This window comes from Nesoenas mayeri, assembly GCF_963082525.1.
Source record: "Nesoenas mayeri genome assembly, chromosome: 5".
Taxonomy (NCBI): domain Eukaryota; kingdom Metazoa; phylum Chordata; class Aves; order Columbiformes; family Columbidae; genus Nesoenas; species Nesoenas mayeri.
Genome location: NC_137548.1, coordinates 5891477 through 5913944, shown reverse-complemented (window position 1 = coordinate 5913944; position 22468 = coordinate 5891477). Strand labels below are relative to the sequence as shown.

The window sequence follows — 22468 nt, the reverse complement described above, 5'->3', positions numbered from 1 at the left end:
GAGCTTCCCAGGACCAGTGGGATGAGTCCCAGGGGCTTCGGTGGGGCTGGATGTGGGGAGAATGAGGCACTACCCGTACCATGGCCAGCCCTCTTGCTGTTCTCAATTTGCAAAGGAGCAAAGGGGTTGCTACTGTCGTGCTGCTGGCATCACACTGCTTGAGTCTTTAAGCATCTATATTCACCCCAGCTGAAGTGCTTGGGGTACAGCTTTGCTTTTCTAGGTATTTTTTCCTAGGAAATCACCACTGTGAGAAGCAGGAGGAAAAGTGGCATGGAGAGACAGACTGTAAATCCTTCTCGGTGGTGTAAAATGTATGAGTCACTGGGGAAATCAAAGTGAAAGCAGCACAAACCCCAGGGCACGGCACCAGGGCCTACATTAGTCTGTCTGGAGAGTGATGGATGATCTGCTCAGCCAAGAAGACCCCAGGGAGTTGTGACTGAAGCCAGGGGAGACTTAGCAAGTGGGACTCAAAGGTGAAAGGAATACCGGCACAGATCCAGCACCGATTCACTCACAAAGACCCCTCCTCAACCAGAAGAAAGGCAGGTGGTGACACCCTCCAGCATTTTTTGCCCAGGGAGAGGGTAGCACTGCGCCAAGCGGGTCCCAGGCCAGGCTGGTGTGCCTGCACAGCCCTGCCCTGCTCCTGTCCCCATCACTGCGGGCATCGCCGCTCTGTGCTCAGCTCCACACACCGGTTCTTGCTCAGGGGTGGGGTTTTGGCTGAGCCTTAAACCCAGGCTCTTCTAGCACAAGCTGTAACAGCCAGGATTGAAGAACAATCCGTGTGTTTTCTGCGGGGATCATTGTGCTCCTCTTCCCACCCCAGCCGGAAGGGTTGTTGTGCTGGTACTTGCAGCAATTGAGCCCTGGAGCCTTGCTGGGGCTGTTTGTCCTGGGTAATGCAGCACACCGACGTGCCCACAGGCTTCTGGGGTGGTCAGGAAAGATGAGCTGGCTCCAGCGATGAATCAGCAGAGGAATAAAACTCACTCTGAGAGGAACCCTTTGTTATTTGTGCTGTTTCTTGTCTCGCTGGCACTGAGCTCCTCCAGGTTCAGCTTGTTTCAAAAAGGCAAGCACTGGCAGAAGCCCACGAAACTGATTGGGGAGCAGTTTCCAAATACTTGAGCTCCTTAATTTTATGCATTTATTATCCTTGCCTTTATAAATTATTTTCAACTTTATCTCTTCCATAAATAGTCAGCTCAGAAACTAATAAACGAGGGAACATCCGAAGAGATTCATGAGCTCAAAAACGTTGTTTTTTTTCCCTCACAACCATGCAAATGGAATTTACTCACCCAGTCCAGCACCATACTCTGAACTAATTCAGCATCAGGGAAAAAAAAATGCTCTGAGTAACCAGGTCATTTCTTTCTCCAGTGAAAGCTGATGTGCCGCGGCAATTGTGCTTCTCCCTGACCTGCGCCTGTGGCTGCTGTGCTCAGTCTGGTGCATTTTACAGAACATTTGGTAATATTCTGTCCCTGAGGTCACGTCAGGTTTTGAATACAACATCTGAATTGTGGATTCTTTCCAGAAAATATAACTCAAACGGTAGTTGCCCCTTGCTATTAAAATGGAAAGATTTGCTGCAGAAACTAGGTCTTGCCTGAGCGCTTCACACTCTGATCTCACACTTTAAAGGGTCTCGGGCAGAGGTTGGGAGCTGAGCAAAGCACAAAGCTGGGGTGTCCTCACCTTTCCTTTGGCCCAGGGGATGCTCTGCACAGAGCGTGGCAAAGTAAAGCCCTGTGAGCATACACAAGTGCAAATTTGAGCAGATGGAGAAGCTCCTGGTTCCCCTCAGCCCAAAGCCTGGGGAGACTTGTGGGCACAATCCCAGCCAGGCTTTGCCTAATCAGTGTCCTGAAAAGCCAAAGAGATGATGCGCTGGTAAAGAAGTTAATGGAAAAATGACAGTTCATGGAATCACAGAATCATAGAATAGTTTCGGTTGGAAGGGACCTTCAAAGCTCATCCAGTGCCACCCCTGCCATGAGCAGGGACATCTTCACCAGCTCAGGTTGCTCAGAGCCCCGTCCAGCCTGGCCTGGGACGTCTCCAGGGATGGTTCATCCACCACCTCTCTGGCCAACCTGGGCCGGTGTTTTGCCACACTCAGTGTAAAAAATTCAATGACTTATCTTCACAGAGCTGCCCCGGGAGACTCCACCTTGACATCAAGTTCATTCAACGTAACAAGAGAGTGCAGGGAAAGCTGAGTTTTAGCAACGGGAGCCTGCGCAAACCAGGCTCTCAACACAGACCCCAGTGTTGAGACAAGTCCCGGGAGGGAGTGTAGTGGAGTGGGGCACTCCATGACTTCAAAAGCAACAGAGCTAAGTTGACAGGACCTGTGGAAGTTCTCTCTTACAGTTCTCTTACAATTCTCTTTGAGTTCTCTTACACAGACATGCATTTCTGTTGCCTGCACATACACAGACAGAGCATCAACCTGGAGCTCAGGCAGTGAAGAAAGCCACAATGAAGCCACATGTCGTGAACTTTGGCTATTTGACAGGGTCAATTATGATGGATAGAATTAAAATTATCTCTCCTCAACCACATTGGGGACAACATAAATAATTCATCATTTTGACTGTTCTGCAGCCAGAGAACACTGAGTTTTTCAGAACATAGTAGAGATCTGACAGAGGACAGCACTAAAACTGTCAAGTCCCGAAAGTGTCAGCAGATGGTGGTGCTGCCTTTCCTGAGGCTTTTGCTGGGGCCCAGCAGCACAAGCTCCCACTTTGCTCCCTGGCTCACCTATACACACGCATCAAGCCTGGTTTAAGACTAAAACATTTAAAATCCTCAGAGGTTTCAGGTTAGAGCACCTCTGATTCGAGTGGAGAAATTACCTTTTCATGCACACTTATTGCAGGACCCTGAGCAATTCCAGGGAGGGATCACAGAAGAGATGTCTGCAGGAGAGGGGACAAGGATGGGGATGGTGCTGGGTCACAGCCTCCCTCCTGCACCCCGCAGTCTTCCTGTCAGCTTGGCCTCTCCCCTCTGCCCCAAGAAGCACATTTTGAAAGGCATGTTGACCCCACAGCACAGGCTGGTACAGAAATGTCCAAGTGCTTTCCTGGGGTTTTATTGCTACACTGATCTTTGCATTGAGGGATGAGCCTGTTCCTGGGATGCTCCAGCAGTGCCAGCCCTGCACAAAAGCCACACATCTGGTGATCCGGCTGTGTGAGATCGTGACGTTCGCAAAGTGCAGTTTTACCCTAGAACATTTGCTTGAGCTGTGACATAGACACTGGCACTGGGGACAGAGCCATGTCCAGCCACAACACGGGTGGGAACAGGACTGGCAATGTCCCTGCTTTGCTGCCGCTTTCCCAAGTGTCTCCAGGAGGGACGTCAAAGCCTGACAGATCCATCAGCCTCATTGTACCCTCTCTTGGGAGTAAATAAATATTTTTGGACGTGAAATCCAGCAAGCTCCTGCCCACCCAGCACCCTGCCACCCTTGCCTTTGTCACCAAAGCGGCAGTGCTGCCTCTGGGGCTGGGACACCCATTGAGCCGTGTCTGCCCTGCTTGGTGAGCTTGGTGAGCTGAGTTTTGCATGCGATGCCTTGTCTGCACCAGGTCACCACCCCAACCTCTTGATTCATCTTTTCCATGCCCAGGATGACAGGTTGAGCATGGGAGAGGAAACCTGACACTCCTCGCTCCGTCAGGATTCCCAGTCAGCCCAGCCTTTGGCAATGGGGAAAGCTGCTGGGCAGGAGCGGAGCAAAGCCAAGGCTGGCTCAGCAGGTTTGGTGCCACCAACCCGGGTGGCCCGTGGGGCAATTCCTCTGGGAGCGTCATGCCCAGCAGCTCCCTTGGCACCAGCAGGTCTGGGCACACCCTCCTCATGGCTTTAACTGGAGGAAGCGGCCGGGATTTGGGGCACAGAAGCCCTTTGTCAGGTGAAAACCCAGCCAGTCAGGGCACTGATAGACATGAGCTCCTGGTGACATGGCTTCACACGGTCCAGCACAGTGACCACTCCAACCCCATTTCCTCTGGGATAACAAGGCTTGTATCTCAAATTTATGTTCCCCAGACATAGATATGCTGCTATTGCAGCCCTGAGGAAGGGTTTGTGGGTTGTTAAGCTTGCATGTTACTAGGGTTTAGTGTTTTGGGGTTTTTTTTCTTCCCTTAAATATCTCAGTTGAATTAAAAGTTTTGCCCTGGCCTTGCTCACATCTGCCACCACCATGCTGTCCCCTTTCTGGTAACCATCCTGTGTCACTGGTGTAGGCCAGGAAACCTGCAATCTGCCATCAACCAGAATTTCAGGTCCTCTGTGGGCTGTAGGGCTTGGCTGGCTTGTTCACACGCGTTTAGGGATGCACCCCGTGCTGGGGACACAGGGAGTTGTGAAGAGCAAATTAAGCTGTTCCCCTTTTGCTCAGGTCCTTTTGCTCCACAGCTCACGCAACTTTCACAGGGATGTGTTGGACACCCCATCTGTGCTGGCTCGGTGCTGACTTACTGGTTATACTGGGGAAAGCCCTGATCAAAAGGGCTGATCATTTGGGTCTGAGCATGATGCAGGCACTCCTGTTGGTACAGACAGCAGGATCTGGCAGTGCTGGGTGCTGCAAAGGTCACTTAATGCAAAGAACATTGGAGAAAGAAGAAAAATGACACCAAGCCCAGATGGGAAGGTGTGCAAGAAAGGCAATAGTGTGGTCTGGTGGGTGAGCATGAATAGGTCAAGAGGGATTTGGGCTACTGCCAACAGAACATCTCTGGTGTGTCTAGATAGGCTTACTAGGGGTGGAACACCTCTCCTATGAGGACAGGCTGAGAGTATTGGGGTTGTTCAGCCTGGAGAAAGCTCCAGGAAACCTTATTGTGGCCTTTCAGTACTTAAAAGCGGCCGATAAGAAAGATGGGGACAGACTTTTTAGCAGGGCCTCTTGCAATAGGACAAGGGGTGATGGTTTTAAACTAAAGGAGGGGAGATTCAGGATGGACATGAGGAAGAAATTGTTGCCCCTGAGGGTGGTGAGAGCCTGGCCCAGGTTGGCCAGAGAGGTGGTGGATGAACCATCCCTGGAGACATCCCAGGCCAGGCTGGACGGGGCTCTGAGCAACCTGAGCTGGTGAAGATGTCCCTGCTCATGGCAGGGGTGGCACTGGATGAGCTTTGAAGGTTCTTTCCAACCCAAACTGTTCTATGATTCTGTGTTGGCCAGACCAGCTGGCTCAGCTCCGTCAGCTGGAGAAAGCAAGATGACCTGATCCCATGATGCAAAACCATCAGCTGCCCCAGTGCTCAGAGGAAGGCTGGTTGGTCATCATGGTGGGAACCAGCATTGCCAGCAACGAAGCTGGAAGAAATGAATTGTGTCACTCTCTGGAGGGTGTTCCAGAGCTCACGAGGATGCTGTGAGCCAGAAGGGTGGAAAAAACCCCTGACCAGCTAAAACCCAGCACCATGGAAAGCGGTGGGATCACCCAAGGCCAGCAAGAACTGCAAACACACCCAAACTGCAACAGCTGGCTCAGACCCCAAATATCCTTTTATTCTTTTTTTTTTCCCCCACCAGTGACCCTGGGAAAACGCTCCTAGTTTGAAAAATAACTGGTGACTCTGCCATGTACACTCACCAAAATCTTTTTCTTTATTGCATATTGCCATCTTAGAAAATGTACAGTCTCATAACATTACACAGCATTTCCTGCTAGCTAAGACTACTAACATCCTTGCACCTAACAGACTACCTTGGTCACTACGAAGCTAATAAGGTCCGAGACATATACTTCAATTTACAAATTATTATGGATTTTTTTTTCTTTTTGGCATTATTAAAAAAAAAATCATCTTTAAAATACACACCCAAGAGAAAAGAGTGGCTACTTACACCAGCACCAATCTAAAAGTAGTTTTCAACAATGGCACATGGAATTACCTGCACACAGCCTTTGTATTTATTTATAGAGATATAATATTTTTTCTTTTTTTTCTTTTTTTTTGGAAATAAAATAAAGAAATGGCAAACCCAGCCCCGTAACGAGGCTGTTGTAAAACAACAATAATTAAACAACTAAACAGGTTAGGAAGGGCGAGGGGAAATCGGTCAGGAAAGGTCCTGATGTGGCACTGGGGTGGCGGAGGCAGGAGCTGGGGTGGGAGCTGGCGGCTGAGCCCCCACCCAGGGACCCCGGGAGGCGATCGCCCTTTCCAACTCCCACCGCCTTTGGAATTAAACACGTGTGACCAACCATTCCTTAAACCATCAGAAGCCAGACTTTTTTTTTTAGCCTTTTTTTTTTTTACTCTTTTTTTAAAATATTTTAAATTCCCCCCCTCAACGTCCATTCCCTTAATTGTTATCATCAGCTCCATTTTTTTTTTCAGCCATAAATAAAAAATATAAATAGAGGCACTTTAGTTAAGGAATAGTATTGTCATTACCTTTTGTCTTTACTTCCTCCTCCTTCTTAAAGCAAAGTGCTTAACTCCACCTTTGAACATAATCTACAGGTTTTGCAGCTGCTTGGATATGAGGTGCTGGACATTTTTTTTGCGCTTATCTGCTTTATTTATTACTGCTTTAAATGCTACTCAGAAAGTCTTTTTTTTTGCCTTTTTTTTTTCCTTTTTTTTTTTTAAAATCTACAGTGCGTCAAAAGTTGCAAGAAAAGAACAAAATGCTAAAACCACAGCTCTTGACAACTCTGGTTAGAGAGGTTTTCACAGCTTTCACTCAGCACGCAGACCCCGTGGCCTTCAGGTGCTTAGAACCATATTCTTTTTATACAAATCAGTTTAAACAGCACTTTTGCTATACAGTACATATAGTTAACTGACACCCCATACCCCACCGGTAATACCGATTATCTGACAAAAGAAGAAAAAAAACAACCAACCTTATTTCAAATAGTGTTAATATCTAGTGCAACAGGGACAAACTCATCTCTCCACAGGAAAAAGAACAAACAAACAAGCAAAAAAAAAATAAAAAGGATCACAAAAGTATTGGTGGTATCAAAAGGTTTTGTTTTGTTTGTCTTAAAAAACACACCACAAATAAATAAAAGTAAAAAGTAACAGTCCTCTATATACTTAGCATAATTTAAGAATAGAAATGTTAATATGTTAACGGTTGTTATTTTTTATTCTCCAATTCTTAATTTTCTAAACCTTTAAATTATTACTCCCTGAGAGCTCTGAATTATTTTTATCATTTTTTTTTTTGTCTTTTTTTTTGGACTGACGTTTGACAGGTAGTTCTGCTTACAAATTTGCAATGACAATGAACAGCAGACAAGTCAAAAAAGGACCTAAGACACAAAGCTTCTTGGCATTGCTGCTTCTGTGTGTCTTGTAAAGGAAAAGGAAAAGAAGGTGGGTGAAAGCCGGCAGGTTTTACACCAGCCCCTTTGTCCTGACCCACCTTTACAGAGGATACAGTTTGTCCCATTGAACAGAAAACAAGAATAAAAATTACAACACAAAAGTTTATGCTCTTCGTCTCCTCTGAGAACTGACCTTTCCCACCATCTTGGGCCAGAAAAACCTTATAAAAGTATAAATACATCTGTGTGGCGTTAGAGCGATAAGCACTTTGGGGTAATTCTTTTCCTTTAGCGAGGTGGCGGTTAGAGGAAAAAGAAGCGTTTCCCAGGGAAGAGCATCACCGGGAGCGCCTGCGGCGCCGAGCTCAGGAACCAGCGTGAAAGCACAGACGTGTGAGTTCTTCGAATAATCACGACAAAACCCAAACAAAACCCCAAACCAGATTAAGTTCAGTCAACTTTGTTTCTTTCTTTTCCTCTTTAAACCGCTTGGCTTGTGCGCAAGGCGTCCCCCACAAATGGCCCAGAGGGGTCCCAGCAGGAGAGCGGTGGGGAGCATCTTCCCATCGCCTTAGGGGACCACGGGGACCGCTGGCATCTCGGGGTTGTGTCCTCTGTTGCTCCGCGGATGCGGAATTGTGCTTGTGCATGGGGAGAACTACTTTTCAGAGGCGATGGGAGGGGAGGAGGCGGTGCTGGAACCCGTCAAGGTGGGCTGCACATCCATCCGCACCCCCGACCCGACTATATACACAGTATATATACACACACACTTGCCCGTGGGGAGAAAGAGCGTGCCACTGTTTCGCTTTGAATGGCAAGGCAGTATAATGGGAATTAAAAGAAACCAAAACCCTAGCCACTTCAAAAAGACCGACACGTGTTCTTTTTTATTTTTTCTTTTCGCCAGTTTTTGTTGCTGTTCGTTTTTCAGAAGTTGAGTTTGGTGACGGGCCTCTCGCGGCTGCTGTCGGCCAGCTGGTTGGTGATGCGCTTGCGGTTGCGCTTCAGCTTGGAGAGGTCCTTGTCGAAGACTTCGCCTGAGCGCAGCGCCGAGACGAGGTCGTCAAACTCGCCGCCTTCCTCCCCGCTCTCCTTCGCCTTCCTCGCCTTGCGCTCCCGCTCCCGCTGCTCCTTCAGCTGCGTGCCGCACCACGGCGGGGAAAGGAAAGGAGACATCTCACTCTCGTGTAGGCAATTTTGGGGGTGCCCAATGTGCATGTGGTGAACCACAAATCCACGAAAGAAGAGCAGTTTCCCATCCCAGTGCTTAGCACGCAAGAGCTGGTTGGGGTTATTGATACAACCCAGGGGATGAGGTCCACAGCCCAATGACTGTTGGATCACAGCAGCTCACAGGCTGCACTAGCTCTGCTGCATGCTTTAACAAGATCTCACCAACCCAAGGTCATTAGTTAATTAAGCAATAAACAGTGAAATGCAGGTGGGTCTAAGTGTGCAGAAGCTCCCTGCCCAGCCTTCAGTGCTCCCTGTGCCACTACGGCCAAGGACAGCATGGCATGGTTGCCACCCCTGGGTGTCTCAGGGTTGCTGTTGGACTTGCCGCTGCCCACTCACCTGTGCCTCCATGCGTGCCCGGCGCTCCTCCTCCTCCTTCCTCCTCCTCATGTTCTCGTTCTCCTGCTTGGCCTCGGTCACAGCTTGAAGGAACTGGTCAAAAATGCCAAAGAACTCATCGGGCTGCATTTTGTCCGTGTCTTCTCCAAAGTGCTTCACAGCCTTGGCAAACTGGGAGAGAAAAGACAGGGGTCCGTCAGTCTTGGAGATACTCACTGCTCTGGTGAAACCCCCCAAGGGAAGCCTTCGACCTGACGGAGCAGGAAGAAATGCTTCCAGCAGCATGGTGGAGCGCAGGGCTTTGCTTCATCAAACCTTGACTTGAACATGCAATAAATAATCTGACATTTTACCTGCTGCCCTGTAATAGAAACATAGAGTCATAGAATGCTTTGGGTTGGAGGGAACCTTCCAAGCTCACCCAGTGCCACCCCTGCCATGAGCAGGGACATCTTCACCAGCTCAGGTTGCTCAGAGCCCCGTCCAGCCTGGCCTGGGATGTCTCCAGGGATGGTTCATCCACCACCTCTCTGGCCAACCTGGGCCAGGCTCTCACCACCCTCGTTGTAAAAAAAATCCTTCCTCATGTCCAGCCTGAATCTCCCTCCTTTAATTTAAAACCATCACCCCTTGTACTGTTGTAACAGGTCCTGGATCACTCCTGAGCTCCCTCTCCTAGAACATCCCCCACACAACCCTTCTCGCCTCTGGCTGTGCTGAGCCTCCCCCTGCTCCAGCTCGACTTTATTAACTAAGCAGCAGTAAAAATAAGGAAGCAAAATATTGCAGGACTGAAGACCGAAGACATAAAACTAATAGTAAACACGGCAGGGGAAGGGAAACTCGCACTTTTAAGTTTTTCTTTGAAGTATTTTTGGGGTATTATTTATCACTGCCACATGCTCTGCTATTGAAACCAAATGTGTTGGTGAAACTTCTAAAAGACGTTTCTGCCCGGGCTCAGGCACAGCCCTGGGTAGGGAAATAGGGAGTTTTCCGGCCTTTCGTGCTGTTCGCACACCATTAACGTAAGGGAGTTGAATGAGGCCAAAGCGCAGGTCAGGACAGGACATCCATGATCTGCTGATGTATCCAGGTCCCCAAGGAACCCACAAGTCATCCCTGGGACTGACGTCCTTTGTTCTCCCTTCCAGCTTGAAGAAGACTCTTTGTGCACAGAAAGTTTGTTAAAATTGTGATGGCGCATTCTGGAGATAAGGACACTTAAAAGAAAAGAAAAACAAAATCAAAGCACAAACAGATTTATTAGTTGCTTTGATTTTGCTGTGTAGACCAAGAGGAACATTTTTAAAGGCTGCTTGTATGATTTAGTTTTATTTGCGGAGGTGCTCTAGGCTCTTCAAAAGACATTTAGGGCATTTGTATTTCTTTGTTTACTTAAGAGACATAGCAATTCAAGATGTAGGGAGGAATCTGAGAGGTGCCACTGTGTCAGACAAAATAACTGAGGTTATTCTTGTTGATTTTCATCAAGATACTGGGGTTGTCTGCCAGGTTACGGGAGATTCTGGTGGTGGGAAAGGCTGAAAATGCTAACCTTGCAGGACATGAAGTTTATAAAATAATGATGCTTCTGCTTTCCTAAGAGAAAGCAGTAACACAATTTGAATCTGGACATTTGTTTGAAAAGTAAAGAGCTGGTGCACTTTGCACGGCCCATCCTATCTAATAACCATGGCAACTGCTGCACATTGCTTCAGAGCGGACTTCGATGGGCTCTGGGGACCACAAACAGACCTTCTCCTCCAGATCCAGCCAAGTCAGCGGAAAACAATACAGTTTGCAGAGCATTCATCACCATCTCTGCAGTCCTAACTCACAGTAGGCAAGATCTGCCAGGTTACCATCAAGAGTTTAAAAGGGTGGCCTGGGTTAGCCATGACTTTAGGAAGGCAATGGTCAGTCATAATCCCCAAGCATGCGTGGATGGTCTGAAGTACAGTAGCAATTGGCCTTTGCTACAACAAGGGACAAGGAGGTGGTAACACCTGGCTAACTTCTGTTTTTAAAGAGGTAGCTCATGCAGTGGGACAAGGATGGAACCTCTAAAACAGCCTTTGCTGAAAGAAGAGAAGCAGAAGGTGCTTGGGAATCACAGATGTCAGCCAATGGCCACCCCTTCGCTGTGACTTAAACCAGCCTGGTAGGGAGAAAAGGACAACACGGCAAGAGATCATTGCACATGCAAAGCACTCACCAAGGCATTACTATGGGGAAGGTGAACCTCTGAAGTAGCTTCTCTAACCAGGTCTGAAGTTGGCTTCAATTAATGTCACTGAGCTCCTCTCCTTCTCCTCTGGAGAGAAGAGCAGGAAGGTCCCCAACCGAAGTTACACATCAGATCTATTTTGCCCTGTATAAGTGGGGTCACTCGGGCAGCCTGGGTTGTCTCTGGTATCAAACTCATGTCCAGCCCAAAGACCTGATTACATCTTTTCCTCTTCTTCCATGAACACCAGAGAGAACAGCCTGCTATCTTGCCACCTTCAGCCTTCATTGGCCAAGATGCCCCAGCTGCCACCCTCTAAAGCCACCAAAAACTGAGATGTTTCAATTTTAAGACACAAAAAGCAAAGCAAGCCTTCAAGGCTTGAGTGAAACCTCTTCACCAAAACTCAGATCCTCACAAATGACCTATCATCTCCTCTGCTGATGGGCACAACTCTCCCATGGCTAACCCCTGCCTCGTGCTTCCAAAAGATAGACAGGTATCTCACAGCTTTCTACAGCACATCTTGTGTCCCAGAAGCAGTCTGTTAGCCTGACCTGCGATCCCCTGGCATGTTTGGTTGTGGAGCAGGAAAAAGGCCCTGGGGATGGACAGGGATGTACCCCCCCACTCACTCCAAACCAACCATAAAGAGCAGCTCAGCACCTTTCTCATGTCAGAGTCCAGGCAGGACACTCGCATGATCTCATGGGGGAGGTATCTGAGATGTCAACACACAGTGTGTGCTCTGGGAAGGCCAGGACCATGCAGGACCATTCCTCCCCCTGTGCCAGAGGAAAGGCTGAAATGCCACCCAGATCTCAAGGACGCTGGTGACCTTGACCTTACCAGCTCTTTTGCTTCCATCAGAAGATCTTCAACATCCGAGAAGCTGAAGCTGGCTAACGTGATGAACTGGCTGACGACAGACACAAACTTGTCACCCGCTTGCTGAACCTGAGACTTCTGGAAGTCCAGCTCCTTTGGGGAAAAAAAATGTAAATCTGGTCAGGCCTTGATTCATGAGGGACACAAAAAGCACCACTCTCTGGCAGTGCTGTTGGGTGTGCGCCTGTGTCATGGCTGCACCATCACTTCTGCTCCCTCCTGCAATGGACCACGGATTACCTACCCCATTTTACAATATCACACCTGCAGTTTGCTTTTAAGGTGAAATCTTGCAGGAGAAATCAAGGAAGCAGCATAATTTAGCAAGACAGTGAGTCCCTTTGGGATACCTCCACTGTTTTATCACCCGTTCCTCAACCCAAGCCCCAGCCCTCTGCAGTTTTACAGTGAAAAAGAGACCCCTTGGCACATCATAGCTTCTCCACAGGCATCATCACTACACCTACTCAGCCTCCCTTGGTGTATTAGATATAAACCACACACGTGCTGAACCGCACAGGGCAACTTTGGTGCCAAAACAGCCCTAAGAGGACAAGCGCACGTGCGGGGCAGGAAGGAAAGACAAACAGATCTCCAGGATGAGACAAAAGCAGCTTCACTGGGAGCTCCCTCCCCTGCCTCCCCAAGGAGGGATGCCACGGTGCTCAGAGCCAGGATGGGCTACATTTGATTTAAATAATACTTACAGTCTCCACTGCTCTCAGGCCACTCCTCAAAGTGTTTATTTCTTTCTCCAGCTCGGTCATGCTGTTGGAAATGGCAAGATGTTAATTTTCAGTCTCGCCTGGCAAGTTCTACAGCTCTCCGATCAACTCAAACATGTTTTTCCACTGAAAAGACCCCAGCACTGCACACCTTGCTCCCTGTTTGCTGAGTAGCGTGTCTCGAGCATCAAACTGGACTGTTGGCCTCTGAGCTAGGACATCTGCCTATCTCAAAGTGGCTGCAGTTGCTTGTTTTAAAGCAAAGCACTTTTCAGTGGTTTTAATCAAGGGGACTGTGAAGGCTTAGTAAGCTCAACAGCCTTCAGACCTCTCTAAGCAAAAGGAGAGCTCAGGAGAGGGCTTTGTTAGGCACAGATTTCTCTTCCCCTCTCGAAGGCCAGCAGAAGGTTGGCTTGTTGTCCCAGTACATGGTGGATAACTTTTCAAGGAACCACGGTTAGGTGAATGCCATGCAAAGCATCCTCCTGAGCAGCAAGGCTTTCATAAAGGGAGACAACCCAAATATAGAGAAATGAAAATAAATCATCACATCTGGCGCTGCCTGTGTTTACACAAGGCTCAAGCCCCTGATGAGCATCAAGTTCAAGTGCTTACGGGTTTCTACCATGACATCTGAGTGGAAGCTTTCTCACAAAGACCTGATGACCACAGGCTTGAAGGCTTTCCAGGGATGTCTGTCCTAGTGCTGGGGTCCCTGAAAATGCTGATGTCGGGTCATGGGGCAAGCGTTCCTGGCAGGTTTTGTCTGGGAAAATGCAGTTTTGGGAGCCCTGTGCTCCAGCAGTTCATTACTAGCGGCGGGATTGACAGAGGCCGTAACTTTGCTTCACAGCTGCAGGGCTGGGGGGAATTTAGGGTTTTCCAGAGCTTTAGAAACTTTTTTGGTTTCACTCCTGATTGGACCCAACCCAAATATTACATATGGTGTCCAGTTTAGAGCAAAATGATAAAGTTTAGGGGAGAAAAAAAAAAACAACCCTCTATGCGGACGTGTTCTTTCCCATACGCGTATCTGTACAACAGCTGCAGATACACAAGCATGAGAAAGCCGGAGCCTGCCGTGGTGAGGAGCGTGCCCTGCTCCACCACGTCCTCAGCCAACGCCTACGAGTGCAGCCTCCACAAACTCCCCTCGAGCGCCAAGATTTGTCCTGTCACTTTGTTTAATCCTTACGGCTGACAATTATTTTACATTTTAAATGTAAGGATGCTTGCTTTGCACATTACAGATCTTCCGCCGGGAAGCCATCATTGCTAGAAGAGTATTTTGAGACTTGAAAGACCCTCAAGCTGCCATAAACTCCATGCATACTTGCCATCCCCTCTTTAAAAAGGTGTGGTTTCAGCCCCTTTTCATGTCCATGGCAAACATGAATGCGTGCTGACTGCAGAAACATGTGATTTTTTGCTGCTCAGGTCCCTGAAACAGCAAAGCCCATAAGCTCCTGCTGAACTTTAAAACCCAAACAGAGCCTCATTGATTTCAGAGGGACTTTAGCACATACTTGAGGGCTTTGCAGAGCAACAGCAGATTCCTCCTGTGCTTAAAAGTTCAGTGTGTATTTAAGGTCTTTGCTGAATAGGGGGCTCTGCCAGCAAAGAGATGTCAGCAGCCTGCTCCAAACACGTCACTGGGAGATGGGCAAGGTTTAAAAGCTCATTGTAGACACCAGAAGCTCCATGTTGGTGGCAAAATGAGGGCCAGGAAGGACCTGGAGGCAGGTGAGCTCCTCGCACCACACTGCAGGCAAAGCCTCCCTGCCACACACAGATAAACAGCTGCCCTTTATCTGCAGCCACACTGCAACCGCTTCCTCCCGGATTACTTAACGTACCATTAGAAATTAATTAAATGCTTCTGCGGTGAGATAACAACAGGAAACGGCTGCTCCCAGGAGCTCCCCTCCCTCGCGCTCAGAGGCTTGCAGCCCTTTGCTGCAAGGGCTGAGATTTAAAGCCACCAGGTGATTTTACTTCTGCCTCCTGGGCTGCCCTCGGGCCAGCGTGGCCACCAACCTGGTGGCCAGGATCTGACCAGGAGCACAAGCGAGGAAAGGTGACATGAAAGGCAGGCTGAAGCGAGGGGAAAGGTGCTCCCGGTGCTCCCAAAGCACCACCTAAATCCCTGCTTACTTGACTTTGGCTGCCTGCGGGATGTCTCGCAGCTCCTCGTGCAGGCGGAGGACTTTGGGGTATTTCTTTTCAACGATTGTGATGAGATAGTGCAGAAGGGTGATGTTCCTAGGAGAAAGGATCAGCGAGGTCAGCATGGCGGCATCATGGGAAGCCGAGAGCCCAGTTGAAAACTCTGTTTAAAATCCCACCCCTGGTAATGAACTGTTTTGGGATTTCTGCAAGGATGTTGCTTGCTGCCTGTCTGGGGACATGGGATGGGTCTGCTCCATGTGCAGCCACAGTGCAGAGCATTCTGGTCCCTCCAAGCAAGGTGCCTCCACAGGAGGGACCCAGACGGGGTGACTTGAGCATCACTGCTCGCATCTCTGTTGTCTTTACCGATGGATGAAACCAGGCAGGTTTGAGACCTGACCCAGCTCCTCTCGCTTTGTGCATGGAGCTCGGTGGGGGAGAGCGAACCAGGTGATGGCAGCAGCAGCATCAGGGGCTGCAGAGGAGATTCCCATGGAGAGGAACCCCTGGGACCTCTCCTCTGAAGCCACAGCACAATGGCTCTTGGCTTCTCAAAGGGGGAAAAAGCGTTTGGAGGATGATCCTCCCAATTAGCCTTGGTTGCTGTTTAGCCAGCCTGGGAAGGAAAGTCCCCATCAATCCCTGTGCTGATCTGCCGCTCGGCTTCCCTCGAAATCTGTCCTGTTCCAAAACTAGACACTTGCATCATTGGATGTGCCAGATGGGGTGGCAGGAGGGAGGGGACCACTCTCACCTACCCACATCCCGGAGGCAACATTAACGATCCCTCCGTTCCCCCAGCATCCTGGGTGCCATGGATGCTACTGAGGATGAGAGCAGGGGCTGCTCACTTGTCAATGCTGGACTTGGTGTCCGCGATCTTGTTGAGGCTGGAGATCTTAAACCCGAAGGCGTTGCCCCTCTGGCCTTTGTTCATGTAGTTCCCGAAGGCCAGGACCACCTCCAGCAGCTGCTGGAGGCTGCCGCTCTGCAGCACCGCCTTGGAGCCGGCGCGGATGGCTGAAAGCAGAGAGGTGCGGGACATTACCCCCGATGCGACAGCAGACCGGTCCCCTTTCCTCGCAGCAACTCTATGGCCAAAGTGTGACCACCAGCTCCCTCCCTTCCCCTGCATTGCTGCAACCTCCACAGAGGGATGCTCTTCATACAAACGCTCCCCATGCTGGCACAGAGCCCCTTAGACCCCTTATCAGGTGCAGCCACTTGCCTTCCACCTTGGGTTTGACTTCCGCAACTCTCTCTGCAAACTTCTTCTTGAAGTAGAGGGACTGCAGCCTTTGCTGATAATGGTTTATCCTGGGAAAAAAAAAAAAAGAGGTGCAGGTTGAGCTTTGCTTGCTCCAGGTGGAGCTCAGTTGCTCTGCTGCTCACAGCTGTGCTTTCTTGAGCCACTTGATTAAAAAAATAATGACCACATTTCTCCTTGAAACTATGCTGGGATGGGAAAAAATGACAACTTGAAGCTCCAGCTGTGCTGGGGTGGATCCAGGTGGGCTCTTAAGCACATGCTTAAGCCTATTCTTAACTTAGCAGGTTCAACAAGTGCATTTTTACACCCTATTGCTATGAACAAACAGTTCATTTACGACCACTCCTTAGCAAAGATGCTGATGAGGTCTGGGCTCCCAATGGTTTTGTGATGAGCTGTGGCTGAACACAGACAGGCCAACTACCAGCGCTAACAAAAATGGACCTTCAGATCCTCAAAACGATGGTCTGGGCTGGAAAGTCACCAACACAGCTCAATCTGGCCCTTTCCTGGGCAAATTAGGGACAGCTCTGCTCATGTCAGTTGTATTTAGGCTAAACAAGATCTCCCTTGTACACAAATGGCAGGCTGATTTGAGTCATTTGGACCAAGGACCCACGGGAGACGTGCTCACAGACAAGGCCATAGGCTACGCTGTTGTTGTACTAATCAGAGGTGACAAAGACATCACACTCAGTTACAGACCACAAAGCAAATTAAAAAGCCATGCCAGAAATCAAGGAAAACATTTGCATCGGGACATTTTGCTTTCCAAAAGATGAAGGCACAGGAGCAACACTTGGGCAAGAGACTGTGAAGAAGAAAGGTGACCTGTGATAGGAAACCTAATTCTGAGCATTTTCCAGCCCCGAGGGCTTAGGTTTGAACTTCACAGCTCTGTCCTGCCTGTCTTTGATGCTCAGCAGCTACATGGTGCATTGCCCCGGTGCTCATCCGAGCATTTCTCAGAGAGGACAGGAGCATTTCTATTTTTGATCTCCTGGTACGATCTCAGATTGTAAAACTCATTGACTTTGCAAACAAGTGACTTGCTTCAAGTTCAGCTAAAAAATTCAAAGAGCTCAATACTCAGTTGGATCTAAATAAGGAGCTTCAATATTTTAACCCAGCACCTCTGGAGGACGTGCATGCAAAAGATAAGATTATTCATCCCTGAAGACTTCTAAGCCTTAAATGATTGCTACCAGGAGCAGGAAGAAATGACATTTCCTTTCCGTCTCATATATTCTCAGGAGCCCCAGGGACGAGTCATTCCTGGAGGTGAGTGGGACTCATCTACACAGCTGAGAAAAAATTTACATACATCAGTCTTGAGTGTTCCTTAGGATATGTTTGTGTAAAGGGGAAAGGAGCATCACTACAGCTTTGTTATTATTCAAACAGCACCTCCCAGCTGGGCCACGATGCAGATGATGCAAGTTGTGCCAGACTGAGCCTTTATCCCAAAAATGAGAGGGGAAATGTGTTGGGACAGCCCCTGTGAGGCCTCTCTCCAAAGGATCCATCTCCCCATCCCTCTCTTTGCTGCTCCATCCAGCTGCTGCTTGCCTGGGATGCACAACCCTGATTTTAGGAGCATAGCATCACAAGTCACTTTATGGATGGGAGCACCGTGCTTTGGCCCACTCATTTCTTGATGTGAAAAACAGTAAGCAGGGTGTATTTCCCAACCAGACTCCACGAAACAGCTGCCTGACAACCAGCCCGTGCAGCCACTGGCCAAAACACGTCTCCCGGGCCACCAACCTGCTCATTTCGAAGAGGAACCGGTCAGCCTTGGCCATACGGTCCAGCTCGTGCTTATGCTCTTCCAGGAGGTCAATATCACCCTTTTCAGGGACAAACTTCAGGAGCTAAACAAGGAAAAGCACACTTATGGACATGAGGTGCATTTACAGTTTTTCATGAGCGAAATGCTGATTGATTTGCTTGGATCTCCTGCCTTTTCAGCATGTACAGTGACCCCAAGGCACCTGTAAAATAAGTGTTATCGCTGTCCCTGTGACCTCGCTCTCATTAGCCCGTCACATCATTCCTCTCATTATCCCATCGCAGAAGCGTCTCTTGCTTCTGCCACATTATCACTCTGGTTTTACAACAGATGTACTACAACTACTCCAAGGAGGTTTCAACATCAGCTCTGTCAGAGATGTCAGGGACTCTAATTTGCTGTAACCCTACATATTTGCAGATGGAAATGTTGTACAATGAATCCTCCCGCCCCTCTGCTGAAAGTGCTGTTACCAGCTCAGGTTTAAGGACAGGTGAGGGATCTAGCGGGGGGTGAAAAGTGGGATTCCCTTTTTGAGGACTGCACAAACGTTAAAGAAGCTTTCAAAAATAAAACCCCACTGAGCAAAAACTTAAAGCTGCGGCCACAAAACAGGCAACTGGCTCAGCCTTGGGGTCCCAGGGCAGAGCTGATACCTGCATCGATGCTGTGACTGAACTGTGTTCACAGAATGTCAGGGATTGGAAGGGACCTCAAAAGCTCATCCAGTCCAATCCCCCCATGGAGCAGGAACACCCAGATGAGGTTACACAGGAAGGTGTCTAGGCGGGTGTGAATGTCTCCAGAGTAGGAGACTCCACAGCCCCCCTGGGCAGCCTGTTCCAGTGTCTGTTACCCTTACTGAGAAGAAGTTTCTTCTCAAATTTAAGTGGAACCTTTTGTGTTCCAGTTTGAACCCATTACCCCTTGTCCTACTGTTGGTTGTCACTGAGAAGAGCCTGCTGCTCCAGCCCAGTGGGGCAGTTTTCCAACACACAGTTGGCAAATAATCTGGGGCCCCAATACACTTCTCAAAGCCGCAGTTTAGTCCTGAGTGCTGCGCACAGCGTGGTCTCACCGTGAGGCAACCACAGAGGAGCACAAGACACATTGCCCACCTGCTCCAGCATGTCTTTTGGGAGGTCCTCTTGCTCATCCATTGTCAAAATTGCTCGCTTGATCTCCTCGTTGGAGAGTTTCAGCCTGGGAGGTGGAAGGGAAGGAGAATTATTCCCAGCCTAGTGATCGGGCGAGGTGCAGGAGCGTTTCCTTATGTGCCCAGGCAACATGAACAGCTTTACTCCCAGCCAGTAGCACCATCACTAATAACACTATACAGCATGTTATGAAGAAGCATGTGCAAGAAACATGGTAGGACCATGGTCTGCCAAGGCACAGCAATGAGCATCTCTGGACCCGCTGCGAACGGGAGGTCAAACCCCAGCAGCCAATTCCCTCTCCCTGCGTCACAGGCAGCCATCCCCTACTTTACAGTCTTTTATGTAAGTATTGTAAGTGGTGTATTATACATGTATTAAATGACTTTTCTATGTAACTCTTGCCCATAGCAATGCTGCTCCTATGGTGCTGGCATCCCTGAGGGCCACGGGGACAGGGGGAGTCATGGTCCCCGTGAACAGCACAGCCCAGCCTGGGCTCAGAAGCACAGCTCAGCACTGGTCCTGAACCATCACCACGACCCCTAAGGAAAATGTGTCAAATTTCTGCTGCTTTTCTTGGATTTGGACATTGCCTCCCCCACCCCTCACAGCTGCTTTTGGTTGGACTGCCCCTCTAGGGAGAAAGACATAGAAATCCACAATTTGGGGAAGAGGATGCTCAGCATTCCAAGAAACCCATCAGGGTTTTTTTGGAGGGTGGCGACTCAATGTGCAGGAATTGAAGATGTAGCCTCAAATTGGAGCCGCCATCAATTACAGTTTAATATCCCTGCAGAACTCCCCGTGATGGCTCTCTGTAAGGACTTTGACTGCAAACCTACACATATTTTTCTTCATGTTTTTGAATTGTGGTAGATAAAATAATCTAAATGCAAAAGAAGGAAAGCCCAGAAACTCCTGCAACTCTCTCTGTCAACATCCTATCCCCTGCTCAGCTTGCAGTGATGGTTAAAACCATTGCAACAGATAGAGGGAAAGAAAGGGAAGGGAAGGGAAGGGAAGGGAAGGGAAGGGAAGGGAAGGGAAGGGAAGGGAAGGGAAGGGAAAGGAAAGGAGAAAGGAAAGGAGAAAGGAGAGGAGAGGAGAGGAGAGGAGAGGAGAGGAGAGGAGAGGAGAGGAGAGGAGAGGAGAGGAGAGGAGAGGAGAGGAGAGGAGAGGAGAGGAGAGGAAAGGCGCGGAAAGGAAAGGCGCGGAAAGGAAAGGAAAGGAAAGGCGCGGAAAGGAAAGGAAAGGAAAGGAAAGGAAAGGAAAGGAAAGGAAAGGAAAGGAAGATCCCCTGTACTTGCATGCATGAAAAAGTCACATGATTGAAAAAACCTGTTCATGGGCTATAAGGAAACCCATTGTCCCAGTCCTGGTGATCAGCACTGCCAAGGGATGCTGAAACACTGGATGTAGCTCAAAGGAATGAGCTGAAACCAGAAACACAGCCTACGGTGGGATGTGGGACCTTGGAATTAACCTGATCAGCAGATCAAAAAAGAAGATTGGAAGCTGACCTGATCACTTCAAGTAATTAAACGAGGAAGGTGTTTTTCCTGGCATCTCATCAGGGAGCAGATGGAGACCATGGAGCTGGCTTTTGGAAGATGAAGCTGAAGCAGGAAGGGTGCTGGTCTCTAAGACCAGGCTAGAAATGGCTTGGTTTAGCTTTAAATCTTTTGTTCAAGACTGAAGCGAAGGATTAGCTTTCTCAAGACTGGTGAGTCTTACAGACCTGGCAACTAAATACTTGTTCCTTATGAGCTCATGTTTCTCATCTTGTACTTGGCCCTCTCTCACCTTCTGCTTGAGGGAAACCCCCAAGAGAGAGTTTGTTGAATAATGAGTGAGCTAAAATCTCACCTCAGCCAGGGGAGGAAGCTCAAAGATTGTGCTGAGGACCATTGCAAGGATCATCGCACAAGGAGCAAACCAGGATCCATGGAAAATGTCCCCTACCATGCCTGCAGTGATGAGCAACCATGTCCTGGGGACACTGGTCCTGTCCGGTGCAAGGGCAGTGGCTGGGATGGACGTGACCTGAGGTGGGATATGAAGCTGCAAGAGGACCCTTTGTACACCTGAGCAGTGAAACGAGAGCTCAGGCCATCGACAAATGTCACATCGGTCCCCACCCCAGTGAACAGCAGACACTGGCTGGGTTTGGACATTTGGGGAATCCCTGGGAGGCAAACATGTTCCTGGGAGAAGGTGGCTGGTGTGCAGCTACCCCTCATCCAAAGCCAAAGTGAACATCTAAAGTGCTGCCCGTCCACTGTCATCATCTCCAGGAGGGTGCTGAAAGATGAGGGTGAGTTTGGAAGCCCTGTTCATTAAAAGCAAAGTCAATAATAGAATATATTTAAACAAAAATAAATAAAAGGAGGCTGAAAAAACTTTTCTCAGGAACCATCACAACCCAGTGCCAAGAACAAGAGCCTGTCCCAGCATCGGCAGAGAGCGAGCGCGGGGCGCCAGAAGAAAACAGCTTCTCAGACAATGTGATGGGAAAGGGGCCAGTGAAAGCTAGAAGCTTATCTATAACCACAATAATTATCATTGTTGGCAGCAGCTGTCGAACGCGAGCCGTCTGAGAGGAACGGGGTCACAGGGCTTGCTGTCACGGGGATTTAAAGCCAGCAGCCCGCCGATGTGAAGTGACAGCTCACCGGCCTGACAAGCGCGGGGCTCCTTTGCGTGGCTTTTGTCGAGTCCTGTCGAGGACGTAATAAGTGTGAAGGGGAAAAAAACACAAGTTCTGCCGGGAAAGGGACGCACCCTCTTGAAAAGCCACATTCATTTGAGTAAAATGCTCCACATCGCCTTGGCGGAGAGAAGAATCAAACAAGCCATTCACTGCCAGCACAGGCAGAAAGTGATGGAGCAAGGGCTTGACAAGCATCTTGCAGAAAGCAGCACTAAAAATACACAGACACACATAGGGAGCAAAAGCAAGGACATGGGTGGTTTACAGAGGAAGACCCGATAATGCACTGACATGGGCAAAGCATTCTCCAAAAAAACAAGAAGAAAAAAGCAAGTGTTAAAAATATTCTTGTGCTGCATTACAAGCCAGAGGAAAATCCAGTGATCTCACTGTGCAGTAATTTCTCCCAAAGCAAGGGAAGCAGGCAAAAAACCCCCCCAAATCTACAGAGAGAGATAAAGTATCTTGCTGGCTGTAATCTTTCCACGCTGCAAGCCAGACAATGCCTGGTGAGCTTACAAATGTCTGGCCTAAATATGTGACCAAGCTTGCAGGTTGTTTTGCATGTGAAAGTCTGCTTGTCCCCGTAGTGGCTGTGTGAGCCCGGCTGTGATG

The 22468-nt window shown here is 48.9% G+C and overlaps 1 protein-coding gene across 2 annotated transcripts in view; it reads right to left on the bottom strand.

Annotated features, from left to right (window-relative positions):
* Positions 1–8261: 8261 nt before the first annotated feature.
* Positions 8262–22468, bottom strand: part of DAAM1 (dishevelled associated activator of morphogenesis 1) — a gene marked incomplete at its 3' end in the record, with an annotated part of 56409 nt that continues 42202 nt past the window's right edge. For both annotated transcript variants that reach the window (XM_080345187.1, XM_080345188.1), the window contains 9 exons: positions 19102–19186; positions 17959–18065; positions 16150–16238; positions 15773–15941; positions 14907–15014; positions 12735–12795; positions 11989–12120; positions 8910–9080; positions 8262–8471 (listed from right to left, as the gene is read on the bottom strand). In XM_080345187.1, the coding sequence (XP_080201313.1) occupies positions 8262–8471; positions 8910–9080; positions 11989–12120; positions 12735–12795; positions 14907–15014; positions 15773–15941; positions 16150–16238; positions 17959–18065; positions 19102–19186 (1132 nt within the window). The remainder of the gene's footprint in view (positions 8472–8909; positions 9081–11988; positions 12121–12734; positions 12796–14906; positions 15015–15772; positions 15942–16149; positions 16239–17958; positions 18066–19101; positions 19187–22468) is intronic.